This window comes from Temnothorax longispinosus, chromosome 6, assembly GCF_030848805.1.
Source record: "Temnothorax longispinosus isolate EJ_2023e chromosome 6, Tlon_JGU_v1, whole genome shotgun sequence".
Classification (NCBI taxonomy): domain Eukaryota; kingdom Metazoa; phylum Arthropoda; class Insecta; order Hymenoptera; family Formicidae; genus Temnothorax; species Temnothorax longispinosus.
The window spans coordinates 12,053,901-12,069,008 of record NC_092363.1 but is presented as its reverse complement, the minus strand read 5'-3'; the positions used below and the strand labels follow the sequence as shown (position 1 = coordinate 12,069,008).

At 30.9% G+C, this 15,108-nt stretch overlaps 1 protein-coding gene across 3 annotated transcripts in view; it reads left to right on the top strand.

Moving 5' to 3' along the window:
* Tj (traffic jam) overlaps positions 1-15,108 on the top strand; it is a 59,175-nt gene that overhangs the window by 27,831 nt on the left and 16,236 nt on the right. The window contains exon 4 of one of the 3 annotated variants that reach the window (XM_071780581.1): positions 4,782-5,300. The exons of 1 other annotated variant lie outside the window; for it this stretch is intronic. In XM_071780581.1, coding sequence (XP_071636682.1) covers positions 4,782-4,943 — 162 coding nt within the window. In that variant the 3' untranslated portion in view covers positions 4,944-5,300. Of the gene's footprint in view, positions 1-4,781; positions 5,301-15,108 lie in introns of those variants that run through there. One more of the 3 variants, XM_071780579.1, reaches the window with a different exon arrangement.

Below are 15,108 nucleotides of genomic sequence, written 5' to 3'. Positions count from 1 at the left end.
TCGTAGGGGAGACCGGGGCTAAGCCGACACTATTTTTTCAAAGGCAATTTTTAATATTTAATTAAAATTTTTAGGCAAATTCAATGATATATATTTAAAGAGTGTTTCTTCAGGTACAAAATTGATTCAGGAAGTTTTGCTGTACGTCGCTTTGTTTTGCCGCCAGGAAAGGAAAAGTGACGCGAAGAAAAATTTTCGAATTGAAAAATGACGGGGCGAACTCGACACCCCGCCGGGGCAAACTCAACACTTTGTTTGATCGACACAATTTGATCTGGAACGTATTTTTTTATTGTTTAAAAATAAAAATACATTGTTTATCAAATGAAAAGACATTGTCTATTAGAAACAAAAAGTCGGAATAAAGTAAACAATTATTTAAATTAATGAGAAAAAAAAAGATTAAACTTTTAATTATCTTTTTCTGAACTGTCTGAAAAACAATTTATACACGTAAACTCGCGATCAGATGTGCGCACACATTCGTCATGAGCCATACGGTTGCATAAGATGCATTGTTTGTTATTAGAAGCTAATGAAATGTTTTCCGAACACACGCAACAGATGTTCCTTAAATCGTCATCAGAATCGGACGAAACAGTGACCTTTTTTGCGATAATGTCACTTTAGGTTAGTGTCGTCTTTGCTCCGGTGGCGTCGTGTCGACTTAGCCCCGAACGTCGTTTTTTACTTTTGTTACTCCAAAAATATATAAATTTTGAAAATATGCAAAAATTATTATCGGATTCGTATAAAGCATCGAATTTCCCATCAAAATCACTTACCGGTAGATTCGCAAGAGTAAAGCTCGATGAAAGAGTAGACATTTTCGAGAGATCAGAAAAATTACTTTTCACTATCAAAAACACTTATGTCGCGTTAAAAATTACACTATAACTCAGAATGTTACCAAATTCCGTTGATAATACTGGCACATAAAGACGCATTTACAGTAGCAAAGACAAGTTTCTACGATAGATTTAAATTGGCAAAAAGCCTAGTGTCAAGTTCGCCCCGCTGTCGGCTTAGCCCCGGTCTCCCCTATAGCCAATTTACTCCACTATCGGGGTAAGCTGGCTACAATGCAGCATATTCGTATTTCACTTATTACAAAGAAACTGTACAGTATACAGGATCGTTCCTGGCATGAAAATGTAGAGAAATTAGTACTGTTTAATCATGATAATTAATTGTTTAAAAAATTAAATGCCGAAATTGTGAAAACTGTGCCAACAAACCCCGATCTCCCTTATATTGTCAAGAACATGGTTCTGACTAACTTGCAAAAAGTTTTAGTCGTCGCTTGTTGTTTATTACAAAATTATTAACAAAAGTAAATGAGAAATGCATATAACAGTTTGTGTCAATGCTAAGGGAAGTAATTTGCTGATATGTGTGTATAGACATGTGTATAGACAGTACACACATATCAGCAAATTACTTCCCTTAGCACTGACACAAACTATTATATTTTTTAAACTATTTTGTTTATAACTTTTTAATAAACAACGAGCGACGACTAAAACTTTTTGCAAGTTTGTCAGAGCCATGTTCTTGACAATATATGTCAAGGTCATTGAAATCGGTGAGATCACCCTTAATCTAGGCATGCATTTACCCTATCTTTATAAAGTGTGTTCAAAATAATGTCAATTTTCATCATAACACAACTGAATCTTACGAAAGTCCTTTCTACCTACCTATGGCAAGTGTTACACCAATTATTTTAGACACCCTATATATATATATATATATATATTCTAGTAATTACCATGCATATATGGAGGGGTAAAAGTCATAGTGGCGCAAGTCAAATTTTTTTAAATTTTTTCTTGCGTGCATAGATGCAATTTATACAATATATAAATTGCATTTATGCACACGAAAAAATAATAAAAATTTGACTTACACGACTGTGGTTTTTACCCCTCCATATATTCTAATAATTATACCGTCACCTCTCGTGGGAAGCGGATTAAACTCAATAGAAAAGTTCTTTACTGTTTTGTAAGTTTCTCAATAATTACACTGATTCGAGGATCTTTATTAATTAATTTCTCATTAATTAATAAGTGTGCGTCCGTGCAATTCAACAAGAAAAAGCAGCCCAGAATTTATGGTTGCTATAAATTTTATACTATTGATTATATCTTTATTTACTATAATTAATATAAATTAGCTACTAATTTTTGCACCCGTAGTAGTAACACTGAAAAATGAACTTATTGATATTTACTGGCTTCTAATCTCCGCCCGCAAAGTACGAATCAATCGATAGCGTTCATTTTGTTCGGCAGCTTTAAGTCGGTGACGTCACGTTTACTCTCACTACGTGTAGAAGGTGGAGAAAGGAAAGATTCGGCGATGCCAGCATCTTTCACTTCTGATGACGATGTAGGTTCGCGGTGGTTGATGACGCGGCACGTAGGTCATATAGAGACATGCAACATATAGATATGCGCGCGCGCGCGCGCGCGCACACACACACACACACACACACACACACACACACACACACACACACACACACACTTATGTAATCAGATATGTACATACGAACATATCTATATGTTCGCCAATAAATCTTGACATTCGTCAAATGAACGAATAAATGAAATCTATAGGGACTCAAGGAAGTAAGGGGATTATGAGAAGATAGCCACCTTGACCTAGTTTTGCTTGAATTCGTCGAGAAATGGTGGCTTTTTCTAAGTAAGAGTAATTTTCTCTAAGCATTAATTTTAATCATTATTTCTGTCAATGTAATGTCAATGTAAATAAATTTATAATTTAACAATCTGTTTAAAATAGCGAAGAGATACATATTAAATCATCAGATATTTATAAAAAAAGATTTAAAAAATTCTTATTACATAGTATTTATGCATAATATTAGAATAAACAATTTTCAAAATAAAATACATGTATTAATTATTTTTTAGTATTGTATCTACATCTTTAACAACTATTTAATTATAAGACTAATCGTAAGATTTTAAGAAAGTTTTTTAATTTATAAGTGTTATGTAAAAAATCAATGAAAATCTACAATTTAAAAACTGACAAATAACGTGTGCTATCCGTGGAAGAAGTGATACAATTATAATTTCTGGTGTAATGACCCAAAAGAAAGCCACCTTGACCTAGTCGGATAATCGGCTCATCAAAGACGATCGATACTCGCTAATCAGATCAAACTACCCTACTTCCTTTCACTGCATGTACATTTTCACGATCGACAAATTCAACGCAACTTGATTCTCAAACTCTCAACGGACTGACTATCAAAAGTCGTGCAAGTGTAATTATAAATATACTTAAATATGCGTAAACTTATTGTTAAATCTTTGAAGCGCAGATTTCTTTTTTTTTATAAAAAAGATATTGATAACTATTTTAGATAATTATTAAATAATACATAATAATATTACATTTGATATAATAATATTTTTGTATACTTTTTTCAACTCAGTAAATTGCGCGCTGATTATTATTTGTCGGTTTTAAAACACAATTTTTTGTTGGAACAATAAATCTAAATACTTGAATTGATAGGTCGATTTAACTTTTGATTATACTAATAAGCATTTTTTTTAAATCACTATAAGGAATTTATTGCAAAAAATATCACCCCAATCAAAGATCGAACGAATTAAAAAAAATTTTATTTTTTTAATGAGCAAATATTTATTAATATGATTTTTTGACTACAATAATTGAATAATAACAAATAAAGATACTATTTGGTTGTCAGGCAAGTTAACTATCAGTATCAGTATCAGTATCAGTATCAGTATCAGTATCAGTATCAGTATTTATATCCTAACAAAAATTTACACGCCATTTCTCAATCTTTTTTGAACATTTCTTTATGGCATAAATATTATGTTGTATTTAGTAATACACGCTCTAACTAAAATATTGTGCGGACATAATGGCAGAGACGAGAGTATGCAAAGTTGGTAAAGTGCAAAGTGGAATATTGTAGTAAATTAAAAACTTCCATTATAAAGTGCAATATATTTCTGATAAACAAATAAATGATTAATTAGCTAAAGACTCTCGATTAAAATTAACAATTTAAAAGAAAAAGTAGTCTATAAGAGTCAAACTCAGTTATTTGTGCGTGACTGTACTTTATGTAATATTTAATTAAAAATTTAATACAAACTATAATAATCGTCGACGATAATATGAAACAACGCAATTAAATTATTAAAATCTTTGTTTTTTTTTCTCAAAGTATTTCTTCTCAAAGTATCAAAGCATAAAATAACAGTACTAAAATAAAATTTTATAACATTTATGTACGTCTTTCTTTATTAAAGTAACGACTTCCCTTTCCATTAAGCGATGCAATATTATGCTTTTGACCGGTACTTATATTACTATGAATTGTTTTTTATAGATCAGACTGGGAGAGTTGAGTTTAATGATATTGTTACGTCGCACTGCTCGCGAAGAGACGCATCTTGTATATATTGGCACTCGCGCACCCGAATCGGTGCTCCCGCACTCGCCGCTAACGCTCCCGAAAGAATGAACACAAGCGAGCAGGGCGACGCAACAATAAAACAATATGAAAAATACTACATTTTTAATATAATATTATAATAACAAAAATAATATTAACATTGAATATTCTGCTTGTATTTATGCAAAACCGCAAGTTCTTTTATCCTCCTGAACAATACAAGTTTCATATTGTGCATTTTGATAAATGTTAATTATTATTATGCCATACGATGCGACGTGTATATGGATCTTTATCTCGTGGATAGTTTTTCAGATATGACACATCGTTCGGAAGGCGTGCCAAGATTAGGCCGTATAGGACTTCAACTTTTTCTTTTCATCGATTTCTTCCTCCATCCTTCGTCATTTGCGTCAGTGTACATCGGAACCTTATGGCCGCCCATGGGCTGTGGGGGAGAAGCGGCTAGTTCCTTCCTAGGCGTATACCGACTGGTGATTTAGTGAGATCCGATCTGCGAGTGGAGCGGCCGATCAGCTGGACCATAAATATCAGGTGTTTTTTTGCTCACACACACACACACACACACACACACACACACACACACACACACACACACACACACACACACACACACACACACACACACACGCACACGCACACGCACACGCACACGCACACGCACACGCACACGCACACGCACACGCACACGCACACGCACACGCACACGCACACGCACACGCACACGCACACGCACACGCACACGCACACGCACACGCACACGCACACGCACATACACACACACACACACACACACACACACACGTATATTATACACGTACATATATATTTCTTTTTCGAGTAAAATAAGATCTCCAGTGATATGAGAGGCAGCATTCGGTTTTTCATTAGCGTTTAACTCCTCTCTTCTTAGATTTCTTTCAATTCGCGAGACGAAAATCTGGTATGTTCCTTACATTCGTTTTTTCGGTGTATGTAAAAAAGTTAGGGCTTGCGACATTTGATTATTTTATTTACGATACCATCAATATTTTTATAATTAAACGCTTTCCTTGGATAGTACTGTATATCATGTATTTTGATGGTACTAATAACACATTTTTTACCTACATTTTTAGGTAAAAATGTTTTTTTGCGACGGTCTTTCACTTGAAATCAATCAAATTGTTAACTGTACGAAAAACAGTATCGAGACATAGCTTATTAACAGGATTTAAATCCGTGTGTAAACATTGCGTTCATCGAAATATTTTGCAACATTGCGTCTCTTGCGATTAAATAAAGTGAAATTTCTTCAGAGGAGAAGCTCGAAATTATGTGTACATACAGTATAAAAGTCAGCGCTTTAATTTCTTGAAATTTCAGTGCCTAAAGATATGATTATTTACTCAATTATAGTTATTATCGTGCGAGAAAACGCAGGAGAAGAATCTACGAGCGCTCCTCTGGAAAACTTAACTGCACTTTTATAGCGCTTCCCTCTCGACTTTAAACGAATAATTTTTATCCGCTAAACCGCCACCGCTGTCGCAACCGCGCGCATTCCACCCTTCCGATGCTGCCCTTGTCGTTCCTAGCGACCCCTCGTAAAATTAAGTCAAACAGCCACGGGGTGCCAGGGTGCCATTCGCTTTTCCGCGTTACGTTCTCCGTTCTTCTTGAGAGGAACCGAGCGCGACACTAGTCACTTTTGCAAACGGTCAAAAGAGACAGTGTGAATCATTCGTAGTCCTGGTAACAACGATAATTTCTTTGCAAAAATCATCAGACGCATAAAAAAAAATGTAAGCATCTTTTATTGCGATTTCATTCTCGTGATAATTCTTGTGTTTTTCTCGCAACATTGAAAACTCTGTATTACGGTGATTGCAATACCGGACCGAGATAACAATACCAGCATTTCGATATTTATTTTACATAATACGGCATATCAATTTGGCATTTTGTATAAAGAGATTAGGTTACATATCATAAGGGTAAACGTTATATAAAATACATTAAACCACATATTTAATTTATTGCATATTAAAAAGAGAATATAAAATTAATTAGCTTAATCCATTTATGCATATATTATACAGTCCAGCCTTAAATTCTGTTTTTGTGCTTTGAACATATAATACGACTATAATACGAATATATTTTAATTAATGTAAATATATCTTTTAAAGTACAAAAAGGAGCTTTAGAACTGTATGAAAGTTATTAGAAGTGCTCGCCTTTATATCTTTATAACATAAATGTAGATACTTTGGTCAATCGTCAATCGCTGTACGTATGATTTCTAGAAAAATTTTGCTCCTTCAATTATGCCTCACTTGAAGAATTCTAAGCTTGTGTTTTCTTCTAACATGTCCTACAGTTTATAATTAACAAAATTTAAATCAGAATTATTGAAAGGTAAAATTTAGTTTTAATAAAAAGAAGAACCACTTCCGCGCGCGCACATACATATAGAGTTTTCTCGATTTTTTTCGGGTTTGTTCTAGTTTATCTGTTAGCAAATAATTACTTTTTGTACTCTTCTTATTGGACGATTAATAATGCTGGAATGTTTACTTCTCTTATTACGACTGTTTGTTTATGCAATGAATTACGTCGTATGCGTTGACGCATTGCTTGAATAGCACTCTCTGTTTTTACTGATTACACATCACTATTCTTTTTATTATATGACCTGTCTCTTTGAACTTTTTAATTGCGTGAAACACAACTACTGCTATATTTAATGTTGTAAATTTATTAAAAATATCACAAATACTCTTTTCCACTTCAAATAATGCTATAGCAGCAATACAGTTTTTATTCCATTGTGAATATGAACTATGACGACCAAAGCTGTCAGCTGTTCTATTATGTTGTCATAGTTAACTATAACTAATAATGTCACGGTTTGTGTGTTAAAGTTTAACCGACTGTCTGTTGCTTAGAAAATTAATAACAGATTTATGGCAAGACTATGTATAATATAATAATATAATATACAAAATAACTCACGCGTATATGCGCGTGTTTAATTGAGACAGGTTGCAGTTTTTGTTTCGTTGAACAAAAGAAGGAAATTCAATGATGTGTAACAAGATTTATTTCACAAGTGCAATAATATAAAAGTGTGATTGCACCTCTTTTGTAAATACATCATACATTCTTCTTATATAGCAATTGTTAGAATAATAAATATAAATAAATCTATTAGATAGAGTAAATAAATCAAGTCTTAATTATTTGTATATAAAAAATATTAAGATAGAATTGTAAAACATTTATAGTTTATAAAATTTTTTCATATTTTTTGTAGCTTCTTTTTTGTATTTTAAATAAAATAAACTTTTATATCTTTTTTATAAAATATTTTTATACATAAAATTATATTAATTATAAAATTTTTTATCTACTGCTATGCATGTTACAAAAATTTGTAATTGCATCTTGCAGTTTATATCTTTTCTTAAGTGCAATAATCTAATTTTTTAATATTGTTTAATTCATCTTATTATAGAGTATAAAAATATTAAAGTTATTGAAAAATGGATTACAAAAAAATTTTTGTTTCAAAATATGAAGTCAGAATAAAGTAAAATATTTTGTAAACTATTAATTCTTTTTCATTATCTTACTTTAATATTTTTATTACTTCATTCTAATAGAACAGAATGTTCAGAAGGATCGAATTATGTAAAAAATGTAATTTATTAAAAAAATAAAGTTTTACTTTTTTATTCATTATATTTTTGAAAAAGACAAGCGCCAGTAAGAAAATATATTTTTATTATAATATATATTCACACATAATTATTTCTGTCATTTTCAACGAAACAAGAACTACAATTCCAATTGTGATTTAATCTGTATAAGTGATTTGTATTACAGATCGTAACTGCAAAATTAAAAACAAAATTATGCAATGAGAAAACGTTAGTTGTAAGAAGAGTATCAGGACAGAATCGATTATTTTGCAATTGGAGAAATTAAAGAAATCTGAAATCATCTTTTACAAGTGAAATTATAGAAGGCTTTTCTTACACAAATTAATTTTTATTATTTATGTTATATTGTTATTTATCATGTAAAAGTATTGAGACATTTTGGATACTTCACGAGATATTTTATAATTTATTTTGACATAAAATATAAAATATTTCGTATAATATTTTTCGATGACTTTATCCTAATACTTTTACACTAAGAAAAAAAGCTGTTGCTTCAATTAAAATGCTATCACGGGGTGCCAAAAACATTTTTGGCACCCTGTGATAGCATTTTAATTAAAGTAACAGCTTTTTTTTCTCAGTGTACATAATAACAGAAAGAATCGATTTATATATGCTCTCTAAAAGTCAAAGAGTGAAATATCATTCCAAACGAGTGAAATGCAAGTGTAATGAAAAGTAAACATTGAGCCTGTGCACTTTGAGTGATTGGTTACTCTAAGAAAGAGTAAAATATTGTGCTCTATTTGAGTGAAAGGGTTCTCTTTTCGAGTGCAGATCAGTGTCCATAGAAGTGAATTATGTTCACTCTACAATTTTGAGTGAAAAATTTCACTCTGTTAGAGTCATTTATCAGTCGATCTTTAGTGAATTGTGATTCACTATAGCTTTAGAGTGAAGACGTATATATCACTCCGATAGAGTAGCCGCTCTATTTGGAGTGACTATCGCAATCACTCTAATATATATTAGCGGCAAAACCACTCTATGAGATTTAGAAATTGACTGTATTATTTGCTGCACTTGTAATGCATGATTGCATTTTGTTATATTTTTCTTTTTTTACAATTAATTAATTCTATTATTATGTACAATATAATAGTATTAAGATAACGTCATCGAGAAATTGAAAGTATGAAATATATTGTGATAACTTATATTTTATATTTCAATATTAAATATAAGCTATCTTGTTCTGCATATTCAATTCTTTGATGACTTCATCTTACTTTTATATACACACATAGCAACAAAAGACAACATATGTAAAAAAATAATTCCATAAAAAATGAAGATTTGGAAAATCTTTAACATTTTCATTAAATTAATTCTTTCCAGATAATTGCATCGGTTATTTTAAATTGTTTTATATGCAAAAGATATGTGTAAATATATATGTATATACGTATATTTGACACATATATGTATATACATACAGGGTGTTTCCTAAGTAAGTACAAAAAATTGAAGCGGATAATTGAAGTGGCTTATTTTAGGGAGAAATAAATCTTATAAACATATATCGTAAACTTCGTTTTCAAAATACAAAATATCCTCTTCAATTTTTTGTACTTACTTAAGAAACACCTTGTATATTGTTGCACCCGAGACCCGAGACTCGCTCGCGTGTTTCTGCACTGCTCGCATTCGCGTTCGCGCTCGTGCACTCCCGAGCTCGCGGAAAAAAACTAGACACGGATTGGAAAATAACTCGTTCATTTGTAATAAAATACAGAGGAGCACAATGTCACACGTCCGATCGGTCCGCTAGCTCAACTCCGAATCCAAGATGATCATTTTCAAACAACAGCTAGTCGTCACGAAGAACGCTTAGCGATATGAGCGATATCTTTTCTAGATCTAAAGTTTACTCGAAAGCAGCTCTATTTGACTCGAACTAAGAGTTGATTCAGCGCGGGCGTAACAATATATAGAATGTCTGATAATAGGTATAACTATATAAATATAGGTAACACCCGCCGTAAATATATATATGTATATACATGTAGTATATATATAGGAGTTAAACTGAAATCCTTCTAATACCTCGCCACGTGCCATAGCAATCGTAAACGCTAGGTACTTTTTCTCGTTGAATCGCGCGGACGCACGCTAATACGCGGAGGTTTATTAATTAAATCCTTATTATTTATTGCAAAAATTGCAAAATGGTAAAGGACTTTTCTATTCAGTTTAACCCCTTGTACCTATCCACGGCGGGTGTTACACTTATTATCAGACATCCTGTATATGTAACAGTATTTTCTGTATATAAACAAGTTATTTTCACCAAAACTGTTGAAAATGACAATGAAATTTTCTTTAAAATTCTTATAGTTTAGTTTTTTTACAAGGACTCTTTTAATATGGTATATCATTAAATAACTTTATCAGAAATAATTGCTTATTCTATTTGTTTTATTTTAAACATTTAAAATTTGTATATAGATTTTTAATAAATGCCAAAATACCGATATAATTAAAACACTGGTATTTCGAATCTGGAACAGCGCGATATATCAATATTCCAGATAACGGTATTGCAATCATTACTCTACGTACTGTATTATACTCTCGGCGAATTTGCATACGGTTTTGTGAAGAAAACAGGGATTTTTCTGAGCTATTTTCTCTAATTGTTAATTGTGTTTCTGAAAAGATGTGTTAGTTAATACAGAGTTGTATTTAATTTATTATTTTAAACTAAACTATTAGTGATAATAGCAAAGTTAACTGAAGAGAATATGACGTGAAGAAACAATATCGAGTTTTATTATTGTTCAATTTTATTATGTTTAACTTTTTATTGTTTTTAACATTTTTTTGATAAGTTTATTTTTGAATTTCTTATGTCTTAATACCTTTATGTTATGTTTTAATACCTTTATTAAACTTTTGTATATATATCTTATTTAAAATTTTTATTGTTGAGTAAAAAATAAATTAATAATTGTTATATATTTACATTTCACATGTTACATGTATAATTATTGTAGTTTCTTGCATAAATGTCAGGGTTGCATTAATGTTGGGTTGAATGTCGCAACGAATAGAGTATATTTATGCTGAAAACAAGCATATATTATTACATTTAGACACATTATTACTTATCTTATTTGTAAATACTCTTATCTGAGAATATCTGAGAAGGTATTGAAAGAAAGGAAATATATTACGTTGGTGAAATCTATCTGTGTAATTCGTACAAATTGACGCAACGTAATTTATTAACCTTGATGTATTCAAGGTACAAATTTGTAACCTTTTGTTTTGCAACAAAAACTTTGCAAAGTTATGTAGAAGAATATTTGTTATTACTAAATACAGAATAAAGAAATGGACAAATAAAAGATCTATTTTCATTCTTTATAAACATTTATCATATTGCAGACATATACATATAAACTCGTATGTATGCATGTATGTGCGCGCGCAAACACACATGCACACACACACACACACGTATTAAAATACATGGCATATAAAATTATAAATAGAGTTCTACCCTAAAAAATCTTAATTATAAATTATTTAAGCATGTTTGGGTTTTACATTAAAACTTTACATTAAAATTTTTATTAGTCATGAGTTCAACGTGTTTGATGCAAAAATAATTTGCGCATTTATTTAATTGATATTTTAACAGTGAATTAATTCACATAATTAGAAAAAGAACGACTTATTTTCTAAAACTTTTAGTTTTAAAATATTTTATTTAAAATTTAAGCGTTTAAAATAATTTGCTGAATTAACTGTTAACTATAATATTTTTATCGCTATCTAATTAATTACTGTAATCGTAAAATTAAATAAAAATGCAATGTATGTCTCGTAAGTTTGACACGAATATCGAGATTTTGAATCTGATTCGACATTGAGTTATACGTTTGTGGGGACACAACGCGAAAGTTCTTTTTCGTTTGGATGGAATTACTTTTATCGTCGTGACGGAGAAGCAGACGGTGATTTGATTCACGATCGTTCATGCGAGTCGCGACCAGGAAGGCTCGCTCGTGTATTTGTCTGACGGCAGGGTTGATCGCATTTTCCGGCATTACGCCGGTATAATTCCTTCCTTTTTTTTCTTCGCCTCTTTGCACATCGGCCACCAACCGTCAGCGTGATTGACGAGTGATATCGTTAACGGTTTTAAGACTCCCTCCCTCTTTGCGCATCTCCGTTCCCTTCCTTATGACGACGCGTGCGATCTACCGCGAAGATCTCATTAGTAGTTATTCTCATTCCACGCGGGAATTCTGCATTTAATGTGTTTGTTCAACCATGCCGCGTTCTATAATACTACGTGATTCTTTAAATACTGCGTGATTTTACCTTAACTATTTGAGTCTTTAAAAGAATCGCGATCAAAAAATTTTTATATAATTCTGTTACCCGAATCTTTAATATTAATTGATGAATTTGAATAATAAACTTTTATTATTTTTCTTGTATGTTTAAATAATAATGTATTATGTTTAAATAATAATGTATTATGTCATACATATATTTATAAATAATTAATTGTCTGTATCTGTGTGACAATATTACCTTAGTAATTGCACATAAATTGTACATGAGAAGTTCAAAGATGATATGTAGATGTTACATATTTATTATTATAAAACTTATTAGTGCTTTTAAAGCAATTTCTCTAGGTACGAATTGGCAACTTATTATTTTAACAAAATTCAATTCAGTTGTTTTAATATTTTTATAAATATATATTATTTGGAAATAAGAAAGTTAGTATCTGAAATATCTTTTATTAATTATTATTGGCAGTATTTATTGGCAACTAAAATTATTTTGTCTCATTTTAAAATATATAAATTTACGTATATGATTTCGAATATTTTATAATTTTTGAACTTTATAAGAAACTTATTATAAAAAGTTTCTGATTTTAACGAACAATTAAAACCCCACTATTTTGTTATGATATATATGTATATAGCATTACATTTAGCTTTCAAATATAGAATAAATTCACATTTATGTAAAGAATTATTAAAGTTTTTAATAAGTTTTTGTGACTGAAAATTATCTAAATATGATTTGTTAAACTGCCTTTGTGTTTGTCAAACAATGATGTTATATTTTTACAATAAGTTATAAAAAAGCTTTGTATATGTTGTTTATAAGTATGGATTATATTCGTCGAAAACTTTGTTTTTCGTACATTATTCTTATATTTATTAATCAAAAAAAGAACAAATTTTTTGGTAAAGCTAAGAATGACTAACATACAAATATGTGGTTTTCATCATATTCCTGATTAGTGATCATCCTTGATTTTAAACAGAATGTTGAAATGTTGAAAGCAAATAATAATGTGCAATAATAAATTAATTATTAAAAATACCGATTAGTAATTTTTTATCATAGGTAATGGATGATTACCTAAACGAGTCTAATTCTAATGCAGAAATTAAGATTAATAATGATTAATTTCATAGAATAGTTCCTGCAAATATTGTGCGAATTTTATAATGTATCGAAGACAGAGCTTATAGTGAACGTATGAAATGAGGTGGCGATAATCATGCATCGGTGATATGGTGACGCAAGATCCAAGGATCTCGAGCCGTCGCGAGATAGTTGCAATGGGGAGAATATACCTATCCAGCTTGCGGGGGCATCCGGAGTTGTGCGCACCTCGCGCACCTCTCCCAACGGCGATTGAAGTGCCTGGCACCATAGCTCCGCCTACTTGCGATACAACCTTCGGCTCTCTCGCGCCGACCGGTCGTTACCGCTATGCATGCCTCGCCGAATCTCTTTTTTCTTTTTTTCTCTTCTTCCACTTATCGTTTCTACAGCTCTGCTATGATCCTGTAGTCGCTCGCTCGATCCGATATCGCATAAAAATCGTATAGGGTGCTTTCGTATTAGAGCAAAAGTATATAAGAATCGTGATATCAGCTGTTATCAAAAAGATTGTGATTGTGATATAAAAAATTTTTTAGTTAAGACTTACCGCTCAGTGTACAAGCCATATTGGAATATAAAATTAGAAATAAAAAATCATATAATATATTTTTTTATGCTATATATAAAAAGATGAATTAGTTTCCTTGCATAATTATTATTGTGTATTTATATATGTATAATATATACTTTGTGTATGACAATATAACTTAATAAAATATTTTGAATAACTGTATTGTTTATCGTTCTTTCGCTACGAGATCTGTACATTTGCATAAATTGATTCTGCGGCTTGCGATCAACTTAATCTCGTGTACGATGCCAAGGTTAAATGTTTCGGCAATGATTTACAGAGGCACGAAGAGCGTGGGTGATACTATCGATGTTGCGTTTATCATCGACACGATGTTCACGGAATGACCAGCGCATATCATCTAATGCAACACACGCGAGTGCAGTAACACATTTTCAGGCATATATCCTCAGACGTAAAGATAATTCGTTACTTTAATGCAATATTGAGATATTTTTAAATATTGAGATTTATTGGAATGTTATAGTAACTTTTTGTAAACTGATAATGATAGAAATAAAATACAATTTACATTACAAGAAAAATTTATATTTTGTAAGTCAAATAACACAAATATTAGTAATTTTGTTCTTTCTCCAGGTTAAAATATTTTTATTTTTATATTATGTCTAATTTTTCAAAAGTTTTATCTAAATATTAATCTATTTGTTATTTAAAAATTAAATAATTTTTAAAATTATAATTAAACTAGCTTACATAAATTGTTCTCTTAGATTGATTGGTATCGTAAATTAAGAAATTTAATGAATGCAGGAGCGTTGGAGCTTTCTCAACGTATAAAGGAGAAAATGTCCGATGGTCTCTGATTTTCTTCTATGGAACATCTGCACGGTAATGCATGACGGTGAGACTCTTTAGCATTTTTATGCGAGCTGGCGCTG